This window comes from Punica granatum, chromosome 4 (genome assembly GCF_007655135.1).
Source record: "Punica granatum isolate Tunisia-2019 chromosome 4, ASM765513v2, whole genome shotgun sequence".
Taxonomy (NCBI): Eukaryota; Viridiplantae; Streptophyta; class Magnoliopsida; order Myrtales; family Lythraceae; genus Punica; species Punica granatum.
Genome location: NC_045130.1, coordinates 15029402 through 15042610, shown reverse-complemented (window position 1 = coordinate 15042610; position 13209 = coordinate 15029402). Strand labels below are relative to the sequence as shown.

The 13209-nt window shown below is 42.4% G+C and overlaps 2 protein-coding genes across 2 annotated transcripts; both read right to left on the bottom strand.

The window, feature by feature from the left end:
• Positions 1–257: 257 nt before the first annotated feature.
• LOC116202361 (protein HIGH CHLOROPHYLL FLUORESCENCE PHENOTYPE 244, chloroplastic) lies at positions 258–3539 on the bottom strand. The gene is made up of 8 exons (XM_031533891.1): positions 3357–3539; positions 2578–2813; positions 2289–2387; positions 1744–1938; positions 1384–1476; positions 1186–1281; positions 960–1100; positions 258–630 (listed from the first exon to the last, which is right to left on the bottom strand). Exons 1-8 carry the CDS (start codon positions 3493–3495, stop codon positions 454–456), a joined length of 1176 nt encoding a protein of 391 aa, XP_031389751.1. The 5' UTR covers positions 3496–3539; the 3' UTR covers positions 258–453.
• A 3310-nt stretch (positions 3540–6849) lies between these two features.
• LOC116206017 (O-fucosyltransferase 6-like) lies at positions 6850–11796 on the bottom strand. Its single transcript, XM_031538737.1, has 9 exons — positions 11398–11796; positions 11199–11273; positions 11008–11098; positions 10601–10677; positions 9698–9786; positions 9407–9590; positions 8597–8778; positions 7901–8335; positions 6850–7654 (listed from the first exon to the last, which is right to left on the bottom strand). Exons 1-9 carry the CDS (start codon positions 11623–11625, stop codon positions 7219–7221), a joined length of 1797 nt encoding a protein of 598 aa, XP_031394597.1. The 5' UTR covers positions 11626–11796; the 3' UTR covers positions 6850–7218.
• Between the last annotated feature and the right edge of the window lie 1413 nt (positions 11797–13209).

Genomic DNA, 13209 nt, shown 5'->3' with positions numbered 1-13209 from the left:
TTCGGTTAATGGAGATCCCGTCCCTTGTGTAAATAATAATAATTTACTCGTGGCTTACATCGGATTGCCGTGGATAATGCCTAGTGATCCAAGCCTAGTCGTAAAAAGAGCAAAGGTCACCGATCGAATTACTTGCAGAGCATCGACTGGAATGGCATGGCACTAGCCTTGATATAATCGAGCCTGAAAAAGAAACTGCAGAAGTTGCATAGCATAAAAAACAATTGATTCTCATGCGGCCTTCCACAAGTATCGAATCGAACAAATTTTCTATCTTCTTCCATTAACATGTGGGAAAATGTTACATAGTGATTGAGAGAGTAAGAACAAGTGGGAACATTTACTATTCCGAAGCAAAGATATCGAACAGCTCTATGTCATGTCTTATCGAGGACATGGAATGTATGATTTGATACAGCTTCACTTACATACACACAAACCCTTTCCCTTCCTTTAGAAGAAAATATCAGTTTGCTTTGATTGCGCTTTGAGGTCTTTCAATTTCTTCAAGATGTTCGCGAAGTAGTCCTGCAAGTACTTCTCCAGCGTGACGATGTCCTTTGGATCCGCGCCAAGAAGGTTGTATGTCTCAGTCATTGGGACCGAGAAGACTGTATCACTTGTAAGGACCTGGAAAATCAATACTGAAGCATTGAGCCTGGGTATGTACCAAGTCAAACGTTCAATTGCAGAAGCTGCTCTTTAACAGCTCAAGATTGAGCCTATGCTCCCTTATCCTTCCAAAGCAGAACAACTCTCTCACAGTGCAAATGGATGATGACAAAAACTGTCATTTTCGTATTTCGGAAAAAGAAAACAAAGAAAAAGGAAGAGTTGGATTCAATATAGTCTCAAACCTTCAATTTAAAATTCTCATGGTCCATAAATTCATTATATTTGCAAAAATACCAAGTGAAACTTCAGTGTAAAATATCCGGAAAGACAAGTACACACATTACCTCTGAAAATGCCAATCTATCAGCTACATCATTTGTCCACTCGAACAACCTTGTCAGTTGCCTTGTTATTCTCAGGACTGAGACTGGAACTGTTGTGACATTTGCATCTTGCCCGGCAAGTCTCTCACACAATGTTATCACCTGGCATCATAAGTGCTGGTACAATCAAAAGAAGGGATAGAGGAAATTGTTTGTTTCAGATGAGGTAGAACAGTGCTGCTTTTACCTCCTGCGTTGTCCATGCACGAGGCCCGGCAAATGTGAGAAGCTTCCCGTTAATATTCTCTTTACGTAATGCTATGAACGTCAACCGAGCTATATCCTACCATTAGCGCTATGCGGTTAAACATTGGGAACATAAATCGCAGGATTTGTTATATATAGTGTTTGCCTAGATACTGTAGAGTTTGTTCGGGTGACCTACCTGAGTGTCCATATAAGCTATTCGTGTGGGTGCATCAGTACCCCAGACAGATTTCTCTTCTAATATAGGTACTGCATATTGACCGATCAGTCCCTGACAAATTTGCAAAACACACAATTAAAAATGATTGAGACAAAACTGATCATTCACAGACATATCCATGAAGAACTTTATATTTATACCAGCTAGATCCTCCTCATCATGTTATTAACATAACATTATGTCTAAATGGGGAAAGAGTTCTTGAAATAAAGAAAGAAATGTACAGCTACCAACTAGTTTATATTAAAGTTGTCGAAACATATAGTTCTGATAGAGATAAATCAACTTAGAGAAACAGTCAAAGAGTTTTATATTTACTTGCATGAATCCGCACAACCGAATCGTGATATGGTTTAGGCCAGTCTCTTTCAGAAACTTCTCTGTGCAGTATTTAATCTCCATCAGTGGAACTTCAGGATGCTTCTCACAGTTGTGGATAGAAAAGAAAACATACTTCTGGATTCCCATTGCTTTTGCACATTGTATTAGAGCAACTTTCCCTTCCCAGTCTACCTAAACAACACCATAAATTAGAAAATGCCAATAAAGTCATGTCATAGTTTTCAACGAGATCTCTGTTAGGCTAAACTTCTCACAATGCTCTATGTAGACATATTACAAAGTAAAAAAGCAACAAAGTAAAAAAGCAACAAAGTAGAAAAAGATGGAAGCTCGATGCTAGATACAGGAGTCATAAAATATTTTCATTTTCTTTTCCACATTCGGTACACTTGTCCAGCAAATACACCTTGAAGCTCAAACTGCCATAACACTTGTGCTGTACTAAATCTGAACATAAATCATATTAGAAGATTCTAATGTCATTCGACAGTAATGAGCACAAAACTGAATTAAGAAATCACCGTCTTGATGGGCTCTTCAGGGCGTCCTGTTGCGCAATCAATGACTGTGTGAATCCCAACCAATGTTGCAGGTATGGTCTCCGGTTTACTCAAGTCAGCCTGCACAAAATCGAGTGCACTTTCCATTATGCATACAACAATAAATAATAAAAAGAAATCCTTGCAATCTCCCCTGATGTCGAGCAACAGGAACACAGCTAACAATTTGCATGCATAAGACAATAGGAGGATCGTGATCAATCTACTAAGTCCAACAAATACTAGCCAGTGAGCAATCAGTGTGGCCTACATTAACGACAGTGGCTCCCCAGTCACGAAGGAAGTCGGCAGGAGCGGGTCTAGGCCTGACAAGGCACCTCACATCGTAACCTTCATCGAGGGCCCTCCGCACGATTTGCCTGCCCAGAGTCCCAGTGGCCCCCACCACAAGGATACTCGTGGGCCTAACTGGTGTCCCGGGGGCCAGATTAACAGCTCCGGGTGCCTGTGCAGTGCAGGTCACCAACTGTTGCACGCGGGACTTTCCTAAAACAGCAAGGAATCAGGACATAATCAAACAGTGGAAATGACATAATGCATCAGTCTCTCGGCCTCAGATTCAAACAACAATAACTAACTCACGAGCAGTTACAGTTATTAAATTATTGAGCGTCTAATTAACAGGCATCTGCAATTCGATTTGAACTTTCACAACCCAAAATTATAATATGCTCGTTCTTATCATAAAGAAGAATTGCAGCAGAATACAGTTACAATTGTCTCATCTGGAGCTGCCATTTGTTCTCCTCTGTAGAAAATGTCGGTTTTAAAGCTATGACAACGAGGAGCAATCTCCAAAGCACAAACTTAACAAGCTACGCCCAATGTTTATTGTTGAAAATTGTCAACATTCGTCAGAGCCAAAGGCACGCGAGTCAACTAAAGCTCTCTCTGCTCGAGAGGGAATTGAACGGAGCAAAATGGCACCAATAAAAACCAAAGCTTCCTGCAATGCGTTACGATCGGCGCGACTCACAGACTGTTCACTCACAAGAAGGAAGAAGGGACTGAAGAGGAGGAATGAGGTACCAGTGCGGAAAGACGCGGGGGGAGGGGAAGAGTGTGAAGAACCGAGAGCATCCGGAGCTAAAGCTCGCGTCCAGGAGAGACCCCCGCGGTGGCGCAGGTGGCGAGGGGTGCTGAGCTGCGTCGGGAACCTCAGGGCCATTGCTCTCTCCCTCTCTCTACGTCGAAGAAGAAGAAGAAGTAGCGCCGAGGAGAGAGAAAATAAGAAGTGGATCAGAATATTGCCACGTCCCTCTCTCCTCCTCCCTCCTCTCCGGATTACGATTTGCTCCAGCTTGGACATCTTGCATGTGCCCAGGCGCATGCACCCCACAGAGCACTCGGGTTGGTGGGTCCCACATTCCAGTTAGCACTTCCACCATAGGACCCAGCGATGCATGCTCCCCGGCGGGTGATACTCCCCTACCTCTGCTCACGTGCACTGCTGCACTGTCAACTGGACAACGGTACCACTCAATTTAGAGGGAGTTTGACTCACATTGTGTTGGACTTTTATTGAGTTTTAATAGGGCTAAGATTCACCTTTGTGAGGGTTAATTTCAACAAAAAGGGTTGGGCAATGTGTGGAGTCGTGAGTGATAGAGAATCAGCAGAGAAGCGGCAGAATAGATTTTTTTGTGCGACCAGAGCAAGACCAAACCTTGATCGGGAAGTTAAACGAACTCCAATTGTGACGAAACTTTGACAACGGCTTCACCACTTGTGGGGCTAGGCTCTAAACGGTCAGAATTCTTATTCAAGCTATCTAGGTGTTATTGTGGCTGATTTTGTAAATCACCCTTGTGGGTGATAAATTTGGTGTTTTTGGTGATCCAAGAAAGTTGTCTCTTGAGTTTGGTAGATCCAAAGGCAATGCCCTTGAAGAAAAACAATGTGTAATCTTCATTGATAGTGGATCGTTGATTCGGAGTCGGCCCCGTGATTTTTCGCACATCAGAGTTTTTCACGTAAAAATTCAAGGTGTCCATTTCTTTATTGCTTGCTAGTTCATTTGCTCGGTTCCTATTTTGATTACACTAGTAGGGGAGGAAGATTAATCGCTGCATTGTTATTTATTCGAGCGCACCTTTCCCAACAAGGTCTCGAGTTAGCGAAGTTAAGGTTTTTTTATGTTTTCAAGATGGAGGAATCTACGGGATCTATGTGCAAATTGAATGCAACCAACTACACTATATGGAAGTCTTGGATGGAGGATCTTCTATTTTGCAAGGACTTGTATGATCCCATTGAAGGGAATTTGGAAAAAACCGAAAGACAAGGATAACAAGTATTGGGAACGTGCCAAAAGACTATTGGTTTGATCCGGCAGTGGATAGATAATAGTGTATATCATCATGTTGCTTAGAAGACAAATGCAAAAGCTTTGTGGGATCAATTGGCATATCTTTACGCGAGGAAGACACCGCATAATAAGGTTTTTATCGTGAAGAGACTTGTTCATCTCCGTTACAATGATGAAGGTAATATGACCGAGCACATAAGTGACTTCCAGGACATCGTTAATCAATTGATGAACTTGTGAAGCTACTGCAAGTTAAGAGAGCATTGAAGAACAAATGGGTCTATATGTTGAAGGCAGAGAACTCACGACCTCGATACAAAGCTCGACTAGGCTTCAACTAGAAGAAAGGAGTTGACTTCGAAGAGATCTTCTCACCAGTTGTGAAGATGACATCTAATTGAGTTGTTCTTGCATTGGTAGCTACTCTGAATTTGGAGATCGATCAGCTCGATGTTAAAAAACATGGTGACTTGGAGGAAGAGATATATATGGAACAGCCCGAACGATTCAGAGTTAAAGGTAAGGAATAGGTTGAGGAAGAGCTTGTATGGGTTTAAGCAAGCACCTTAGTAGTGGTACAAAAAGTTTGACTCTTTCATGTTAGACCATGGGTACACACGGACCACTTCAAATCATTGTGTGTTCGTGAAACAATTATCTGATGGTGATTTTATCATTTTACTATTATATGTGGATGATATGCTGCTTATTGGTCATGATATGAGTAAGATTGTAGAGTTGAAGAAAGAACTCGGCGTGTCCTTTTCCATGAAGGATTTAGGACCGGCGAAGTGGATCCTTTGGATGCATATTTCTCGTGACAGATCAAGCGAAAAACTTTGGCTTTCTCAAGAGAAGTATATGGAGAAGATTTTGGACCGGTTCAACATGGGTAATGCTAAACTAGTTTCATCACCACTTACTTTTCACTTCAAACTTAACTCGAAGCAATGCCCTATAAGTAAGAAGGAGAAAGAAGAGATGAAGAAATTCCCTTACTTAGGAGTTTGATGTATGTCATAGTCTATACAAGACCAAATATCGCTAATTTTGTTGGTGTGATTAGTCATTTTCTCTTTAATCCGGGGAAAGAGCATTGGAATGCAGTTAAGTAGATCTTAAGGTATTTCAGAGGAATATCCAAGGTGTCCATGCTTTGGCACGGATAAGCTAGAGTTAGTGGACTACACGGATGCAAATATCGCAGGAGATATCGATTCTCGGAAATCCATTGGGGGATACTTGATGACTTTTGTAGGGGGAGCTATCCCATGGCAATCAAGACTTCAAAAGTGCATTGCTTTGTCTACCACGGAAGTCAAATACATTGCGATGACCGAGGGTTGGGGGGAGAGTTTGTTGGGTATCCCTCCAATTTGGAAGAAGTTTGGCTCAATCATGTTGGATTTTTATCGTGCTTTAATAGGCACAATGATCCACCTTTGTGAGAGTTAATTTCAACTAAAAGGGCTGAGCAATGAGTGGAGCTGTGAGTGACAGAGAATTAGCAGAGAAGCGGCGGCAGAACAGAGAAGTAGCAAAACGGATTTTTCTGCGCGACTAGAGCTAGATCAAGCCTCGATCGGGAAGTCAAACGAACTCCGATTGGGACAAAACTTTGGCAGCAGCTTCACCTCTTGTGGCGCTAGTCTCTGAACGGTCATAATTCTTATTCGAACTTTCTAGATGCTATTTTAGCTGATTTTGTAAACCACCCTTATGGGTGACGAATTTGGTGTTTTGGGTGATCCGAGAGAGTTGTCTCTTGAGTTTGGTGGATCCAAGGGCATGCCCTTAATGAAAAACAATGTGTAATCTTCATTGATAGTAGATCGTTGATTCGGAGTCGGTCCCGTGACTTTTCCCAAGTGAGGGTTTTTCATGTAAAAATTCTCGATGTCCCTTTCTTTAGTGCTTGTTGGTTCATTTGCTTGGGTCCTATCTTAATTACACTAGTAGGGAAGACTAATCGCTACGTTATTGTTTGTTCAAATACACCCTTCCCAAAACTACACACCACGACATTGTTTTAGAGTCTGTACGTAAGTTTAACCAAATCCATTTTAACTAACTGGATATCCATCCCATAACGTCATGTGTTGAAGTTGAAGCTATACGACATTTTGCCGAGGATGCTTCTTTTCGCATTCTCGTGCTCAACCTTTCTGCGAAAATTTGAATTTGAATGTTAAAAGAGAACCCCGGAATGGAGAATGATGAACCGCAGCATAGAGAATGATCATTATGAAGCTAAGGAGCAATCAAAGAACCATCCCCGTGTTGCAAATCTCAGTAGTCTCTCTGTCTTACGGCAAAGAGCTGCAACAAAGAAAAGACCTGTAGAAGTGTGAAACCAGTTCTAAATGGATCTAAATGTACAAGAATGGACCGAATTGCCTGTGGGGAGAACTGTTCCCAGATCGAGAAAAATCCTGTACTAGTCCTAGGAACTTATGTACAAAATTGTTGTGGGGGGGGGGGGGGGGGGGGGGAGGGATCACGGCGGCCACCAAAGGATGGCCCAAAGAATTGGCGTTGAACAAAATTGTTGGGTACTTTCAAGCGCAAAGAGTTCCCTTGTTATTAATCAGAGAAGATCTCCTCCAGCTCCGGTTGTTCGGATTTGAGGGTCTCCGACTGCAAACTGTTGGACTGTCGTCTCACTGCAGCATCGTTGTTTCCGTTTTCTATGTCCTCTGTATCAGATAACCCTTGGTCATCTTCTGTTGTTAGCTCAGCAGTGCTATTCTGGGAGTTATTGTCCTCCTGCTCAACCCCAGGGATTTCCCTGTGAGGGACCATGTCTTTTGCTTCAGGACTCTCGCATATGCAAGCCGATGGATTTTCATGGAATTCGCCCCTCCCAGGCCTTACCTCATTCGGGTCACCCATGAAGCCAATCTGGTGAGTGCGAACTCTAGATGTGAACTCTTCCCATGTCATACTCGTGCGGTTCATGAATAGCTTGTACAGCTTCTTAGCATTGGGGCGGATGGTTGGTTTGTGTCCGAAGTATCTCCTGCAGTAGCAGAAAAATGTTGGAAATATCCCCAAAAAGGGGGGGAGGAGGGGGGGGGGGGGGGGGGGGGGGGGGGGGGGGGGGGGGGGGGGGGGGGGGGGGGGGGGGGGGGGGAAGGAACTGCAAGTAGCAATCGAACACGGAGACAATTTTCTATAACCAATAGGAAATATCACTTCACGAGGTCTGGAATGGGAGACGTAGTGAATGAACCGCAAACATGATGGATCACCAAAAGAGTTGTACCTTCTTCCAGCTAATATCCTGGCCATGTTTCCATTGTTGTTTGTGACAAAAACACTGCTTTCATCGCAGACTATGAAGTCCAGTGCAGCCATCCGAGATGAGTACAATGAAAATGGCACCAACTCGGCCTTAGTAGCTATTGTCTCCTTTGTATGGAAATTTGGAAACAGCGCCTTTAGTGGGGCTAACGTCTCTTCACCGCCATATACCTCACCGGATGCTACATACAGGTGAACATCGCTGCCAAATCCCAATGCCCTCAGCATAAGACCAACTTCTTCAGGAGTCAGTGGGCACCTTCCATGCCTTCGCTCCTTTTCCGGGTTGCTCTTATGTAAAGTTTTCCACCTTTTCCTAATAGCACCGAGTTCTTCCCTTTCTCTCTCTCCTCCACCGTAGTAGCATCCAGAGAATGCAAGCATATCTGGTTCAAACCTACAGAAGAAGATGCATTACTTCCATTAGGAAATTGTTCTAACTCTGTAATTACAGTGCACAACGGCTTTACACCTTGGATACTTGTCCACAAGAAAAACGATGAGAGCAAACCCTTTTATTTCAATAATTCATACATACTTAAGTATACATCAAAATGTATGATGAAAAAGGAAAGGAATGATTTGCCTCGGTAAAGAAAAGCAACTGTCAACTGAGGAACAAATAAAAATTTCGAGGACAATTTAGGATTAAATCTACCTCAAGTGTAGGGCTATGAAGTGATTGCTTTTCGACCTCATCCTCTCTACCAATGTTTTCCCCATGTCACGGATTGAATCAGTGAATTTCAAAGCATGGTAATTAACTCTACATCTCAGCTTTTGGAGGTCCTTTTCCAGCCTATTTGAAAGCCTGTAATCAAACTTGCCGAGCTGAACAGCCTGCATAAGGAAAGAATAACCGAGATGTGTCAATCCCTAAGGCTTTTCCGATAATTTAACAGAATAATATAAATGTTAGAATATTACGTGCCTGAAAAGGCTGGTCTAGGTTAGCAATGCATCTTTCCAATATTATCTTACTAAAAAATTTTGAGCCCCAGATTTCTGCAAGTGACCCTCTTTCTCCAGCAGATACTTTTTTCATGAACTTTGAGTTCCATAAATTCTAAATCTTCTCAACCCCAAAAGTATTCATTGACAGCATTTTCATTTGTGCATAGAGGACTATCATACCCCCGCCACATGCAATAGAAGAAGAACGCAAGAAAACTAAACCTTCCCTAGCCATCCATCTCTATTGGCTGTCATAATTGAGCTTGACAAGCCACCGAAAGCACATAAATGCTTCTGAAATTATGTGAAAAATAAACCAGACCTACCCCCCAGCCAGAATATCTCTATAGCAGTACACTCATTGGGAGGTCAAAGACGTCATAAAGAACGTTTACTGGTGATGACAATTGCTGTGTATGACTGAGGACCTACCTACAGAGCTCTTTTGCATCGTTGGTAAAGTGAAAATTATTGAAGATAGATTTATTCGAAATATCGTGGCAATGTGGCTTACATGCTTTTTGTTAAGTACAGGCAGAACACGAGTCTGGTAGCATTTGGGGGTGCATTTCCTAGGAACACGCATGGTATGTGGAGTCCAAGCTTTTCCTCCTTTCTCTGGGAGCTGCTTTATGATTTCCACATCTTTCGAAAGAAACGAGATGAACCAGTCGACATCAAAGATATCATTGAAGTTGCTGCAGGAGAAACAATAGCCATATAAGTTTCTAGCAAGTTATGGAACTCTTAACATATAATCAGATGTCATTCAAATCTACAAAATTACAAAGGGCAGCAGGATTACCTCGCATCTTTCCAAAAGGATTTCCGATCAAGCTTGGGTACAACAAGAGTCGCATTCAAAATATAAGCAGCAGCAACAGCATCTGTTATCTGCATTCATATAGTCAACACAGCTCACTAGTCATTAATATGCATAAAGGTGACCTATCAACAAACTGGCCGGACATTCTAATAAGAGATGTTGGCAATGACAAATTGACGTGAAAATCTGAACTAACCTGTTGAATGTACAAATGTTAGTTTATATTCTGAAGCTTGGCAAAATGGATTTCATGTATGAAAACATTTCAAGATACTTTCATGGAACACATACCAGGTTCTTTGATATGACACTAGTAGAACAATTCAAAAGAAAATAGGCGATTTAGCTTGATTAGTAGCATAATGCATTTAGTGAGAGGACGTTCTTCCCCCCCTATATCTATGATATAATCAAACAGCAAAAGCTAATGGGAAAGCTGCCCAAAAAAATTAGGTGAAATTCAGGCGATCACTTGCAATGTTCATAAATGATACACTGGTATCGCTGAAATATCACTAATCATTTGAGTGAGATAAAACCTTCCTGGGTAAACATGTAAAACCCAAAATACAGTTTGTGCCGTAACAACTGCTACTTGCATGCAAAAAATTAATATTTTTGCCTTTGTTAAATACCCAGGAATGATCATACAGGTCCACTTGAATGGAGCAAATTCATTCTATAATCCTAAAAATTTTACATTTGCATCATAACTGCAATTGCACTCAAAAGGTAACTGGGAATCTGAGATTTTAGACAGAGACACGATATCTGCCTGTTATTTAAGAGACGAAAACCGAAAAGCAGATCCAGTTGGCAGAGATGAAAGCGGTGATAGAATTAGACCATATTCCACAATTATCAGAGGCTTCAGCAACCTACCCCTGTTCTCTGTTGATTCAGTCCTCCACTCGTAGCGATCAACAAGTAGCGATTCGGTTGCGTTTTCTGGTCAGCAGCTGTTAAATTCACAGTTCAAGTTTGTTTACTATCTATAACCAATCCGATTGGGTAATAATTCAAAGCTTCCTCGAATTAGTAAAGAATCAGCATGAATCTGGCAGATGACCGGGTCAAGCCAACAGCTTGACATCTGCTCTGCTACTTTCTAGAAAGATATAAGACCAAGACGGGATCACTATACCCAAATATATTCCAAAATCTGGCCATAAGTAACTTTCCTAACAAGAAACAGATCTGCGTGGACCTCAAATTATTCATTTTCAGCTCAAAGATTTATCCTTATCGTTATAGACTAAGCAGCGGAAAAAGCAGATATGAAAGCTTACTCAGAAACCGTGAGCTGGCATTGCTGCAGCCATGGAAGAAACTCGACAATCTTGAACTCCACAGATCACGGCTCAAGCTTCCTCCACTCGACTGGCGATATCGAAATCAGAAAATCAATACGAAAATTAACAATTGGAAACGTATCGATGATGAGCTTAAAACACGACGGGTGATCCAGAACTTTCCCTACCGGAATATGGAACACTGCCCGCGGCGACGAAATCGACTCTGCCTCCAGTTCATCCCTGAGCCGACCGGAAGAAAGCTGAGGAGCGCGAAGCAATAACAAAAAAAATACAAAACCGGTCAATGACTGACTGACGCGGTACTGGTTGTACGAGTGATACAGAGTCAACTGGAACGTCGTGGAAATGACGTTAAATATATACCGAGCTGTGGTGGCGGAGGAGGCTGACGTGGCGGCGGCCGTGTCCACTGGATGGAGAGGGGGAGAGGAGAGAGAGGAGAGCGAAGAGGAGGAGTAGGCAGCCGGAGACGGCAGAGATGAGCGGGAGGAGGCCGGTGATGGGGCCGTGGAGGCGGCAGCGGTGGAAGAGCTTGGCGCGGAGGAGGAGGTGGTGGACGGAACCGCTCACCTCTCTCTTCTTCTTCTTCATTGCCTCCTCTTCCCTCCAAGCTCTGATCTTGGCCTGTCCACTCCACTCCCTCTCAGCCCCCGAGCTACGAACTGCGCATTCGGAGCAGGTAATATGTAGTCCGAGTCCCCCCTGCGGCTCAGAGATATAGAGAGAGAGAAAGAGGGAGACGACGGCAATGCCTGCAGAAGACTAGAGAGAGAAAGATGGAGACTAGAGAGAGAAAGGGATTTTTTTTTTTTTTGGGGGGGGGGGTGTATCGGAAGACAACAAAACCGCGACACAACAGAAAAGAGGAGGAGGAGGCCTTCTTCCTCGAACCAATCGCGCTTCAAAAATCCTTTTATACGCAGGGGAGAGGGGAGTGGGGAGAGGGTGAGGGGTTTTGCTTCGGTGTGCTCGCTCAAAAGCTAAGTTTAATCATTGCCGAGGCTTAGGATTTCGCCACGTGTCCTATCGAAATCCGCCATCTTCCTGATCCTCATTGGCGATGGGGTTAATGGGATCAATCCTTTGCTATGATCATCCGCACCGAGGAAAAGGGAATTTCCTAAGTTCAAGCTGTTTTCATGCCAGAGGGTCCCCTCCCCTGCCGCTATATGTTGCACCGTGAAATATATCTATTTACTTATTTTCTATAAATATTTTGTCTCTATCAGTGAAAGGACAAGCCAATACAATAGGTATTGCGATATGAAGAATATATGATTGAATCAATTTGAATGTGCTATGCACGATATAGGCAAGGTCTATTATATGTTTTTCTTTTTACGAAATGTTATGACACACAACAAAGAAAATGAAATATTTATTTTGGCACAAGAAGGAAACTTGATGTGCAAAATGTTGCTATAATGTTATGGTCATACTTGAAAGGGCATCATCAAATTAAAAGTATTTTTTGAACTTATATAAATCATGTCATGTTGGTTACAAATAAAAGGATATTTCGACATCCACATATTTTCGAATCAATCATTGCTGTACATGTTATGAACATTATATATAACCGTAATTCACATTTTGTTATTTTATGGCACAATGTAGTAACGGAGAACCTTTTTTTTTTTGCCATTATTAAGAGTATTATGCTTCTTATTCCTTAGTCATTTCCACATATAAGTCGGGTTTCCGGTACAAACATAATTTAGGACGAATACATTATTTATACAGTGTCGCATACGGTACCTTAATACTCGAGTTGATTGCCATGATAGCTGACCATTTTCCCGAGCCGAATTAATATATTATCCCACCTAAGGTTGGTCAACTATCACCTTGAGTTGTTGATAAGTTGAGGTGGAGCTTTCTCTATGAGCAAGTTTCCAATTCATGTGATGTGATCAATCGGTGCAAAATCATTTTATAATCCAAATTAACACGCCAATCATCTCCATCAACAAATTGACCGAACTTCTAATATCGTTGCAGCACACCGCATTAACGGTGCGATCGACCACACCCAAGACTTATCCCAAACGCCGGCAGTATCTTTGTTGCCTCTCTCTCTCTCTCTCTCTCTCTCTCCTCACGTGCGAGGCACGTTGCCGTGGGACTATCCCTTCTTCTTCTTTTTTCTGTTTTTTGCTCAATACTATCAATTTC

Excerpts from the sequence above, each read along its gene's own strand:
- LOC116202361 (XM_031533891.1), bottom strand. The coding sequence starts at position 3,495 with ATGGCCCTGAGGTTCCCGACGCAGCTCAGCACCCCTCGCCACCTGCGC. Across the intron at positions 2,814-3,356 it reads CCCCGCGTCTTTCCGCACTG|GAAAGTCCCGCGTGCAACAG; the intron begins GTACCTCATTCC and ends TTGCTGTTTTAG. Across the intron at positions 1,282-1,383 it reads TAGCTTATATGGACACTCAG|GATATAGCTCGGTTGACGTT; the intron begins GTAGGTCACCCG and ends CGCTAATGGTAG.
- LOC116206017 (XM_031538737.1), bottom strand. The coding sequence starts at position 11,625 with ATGAAGAAGAAGAAGAGAGAGGTGAGCGGTTCCGTCCACCACCTCCTC. Across the intron at positions 11,099-11,198 it reads GGGCAGTGTTCCATATTCCG|TCGAGTGGAGGAAGCTTGAG; the intron begins GTAGGGAAAGTT and ends CGATATCGCCAG. Across the intron at positions 9,787-10,600 it reads TGAATCAACAGAGAACAGGG|ATAACAGATGCTGTTGCTGC; the intron begins GTAGGTTGCTGA and ends ATATGAATGCAG.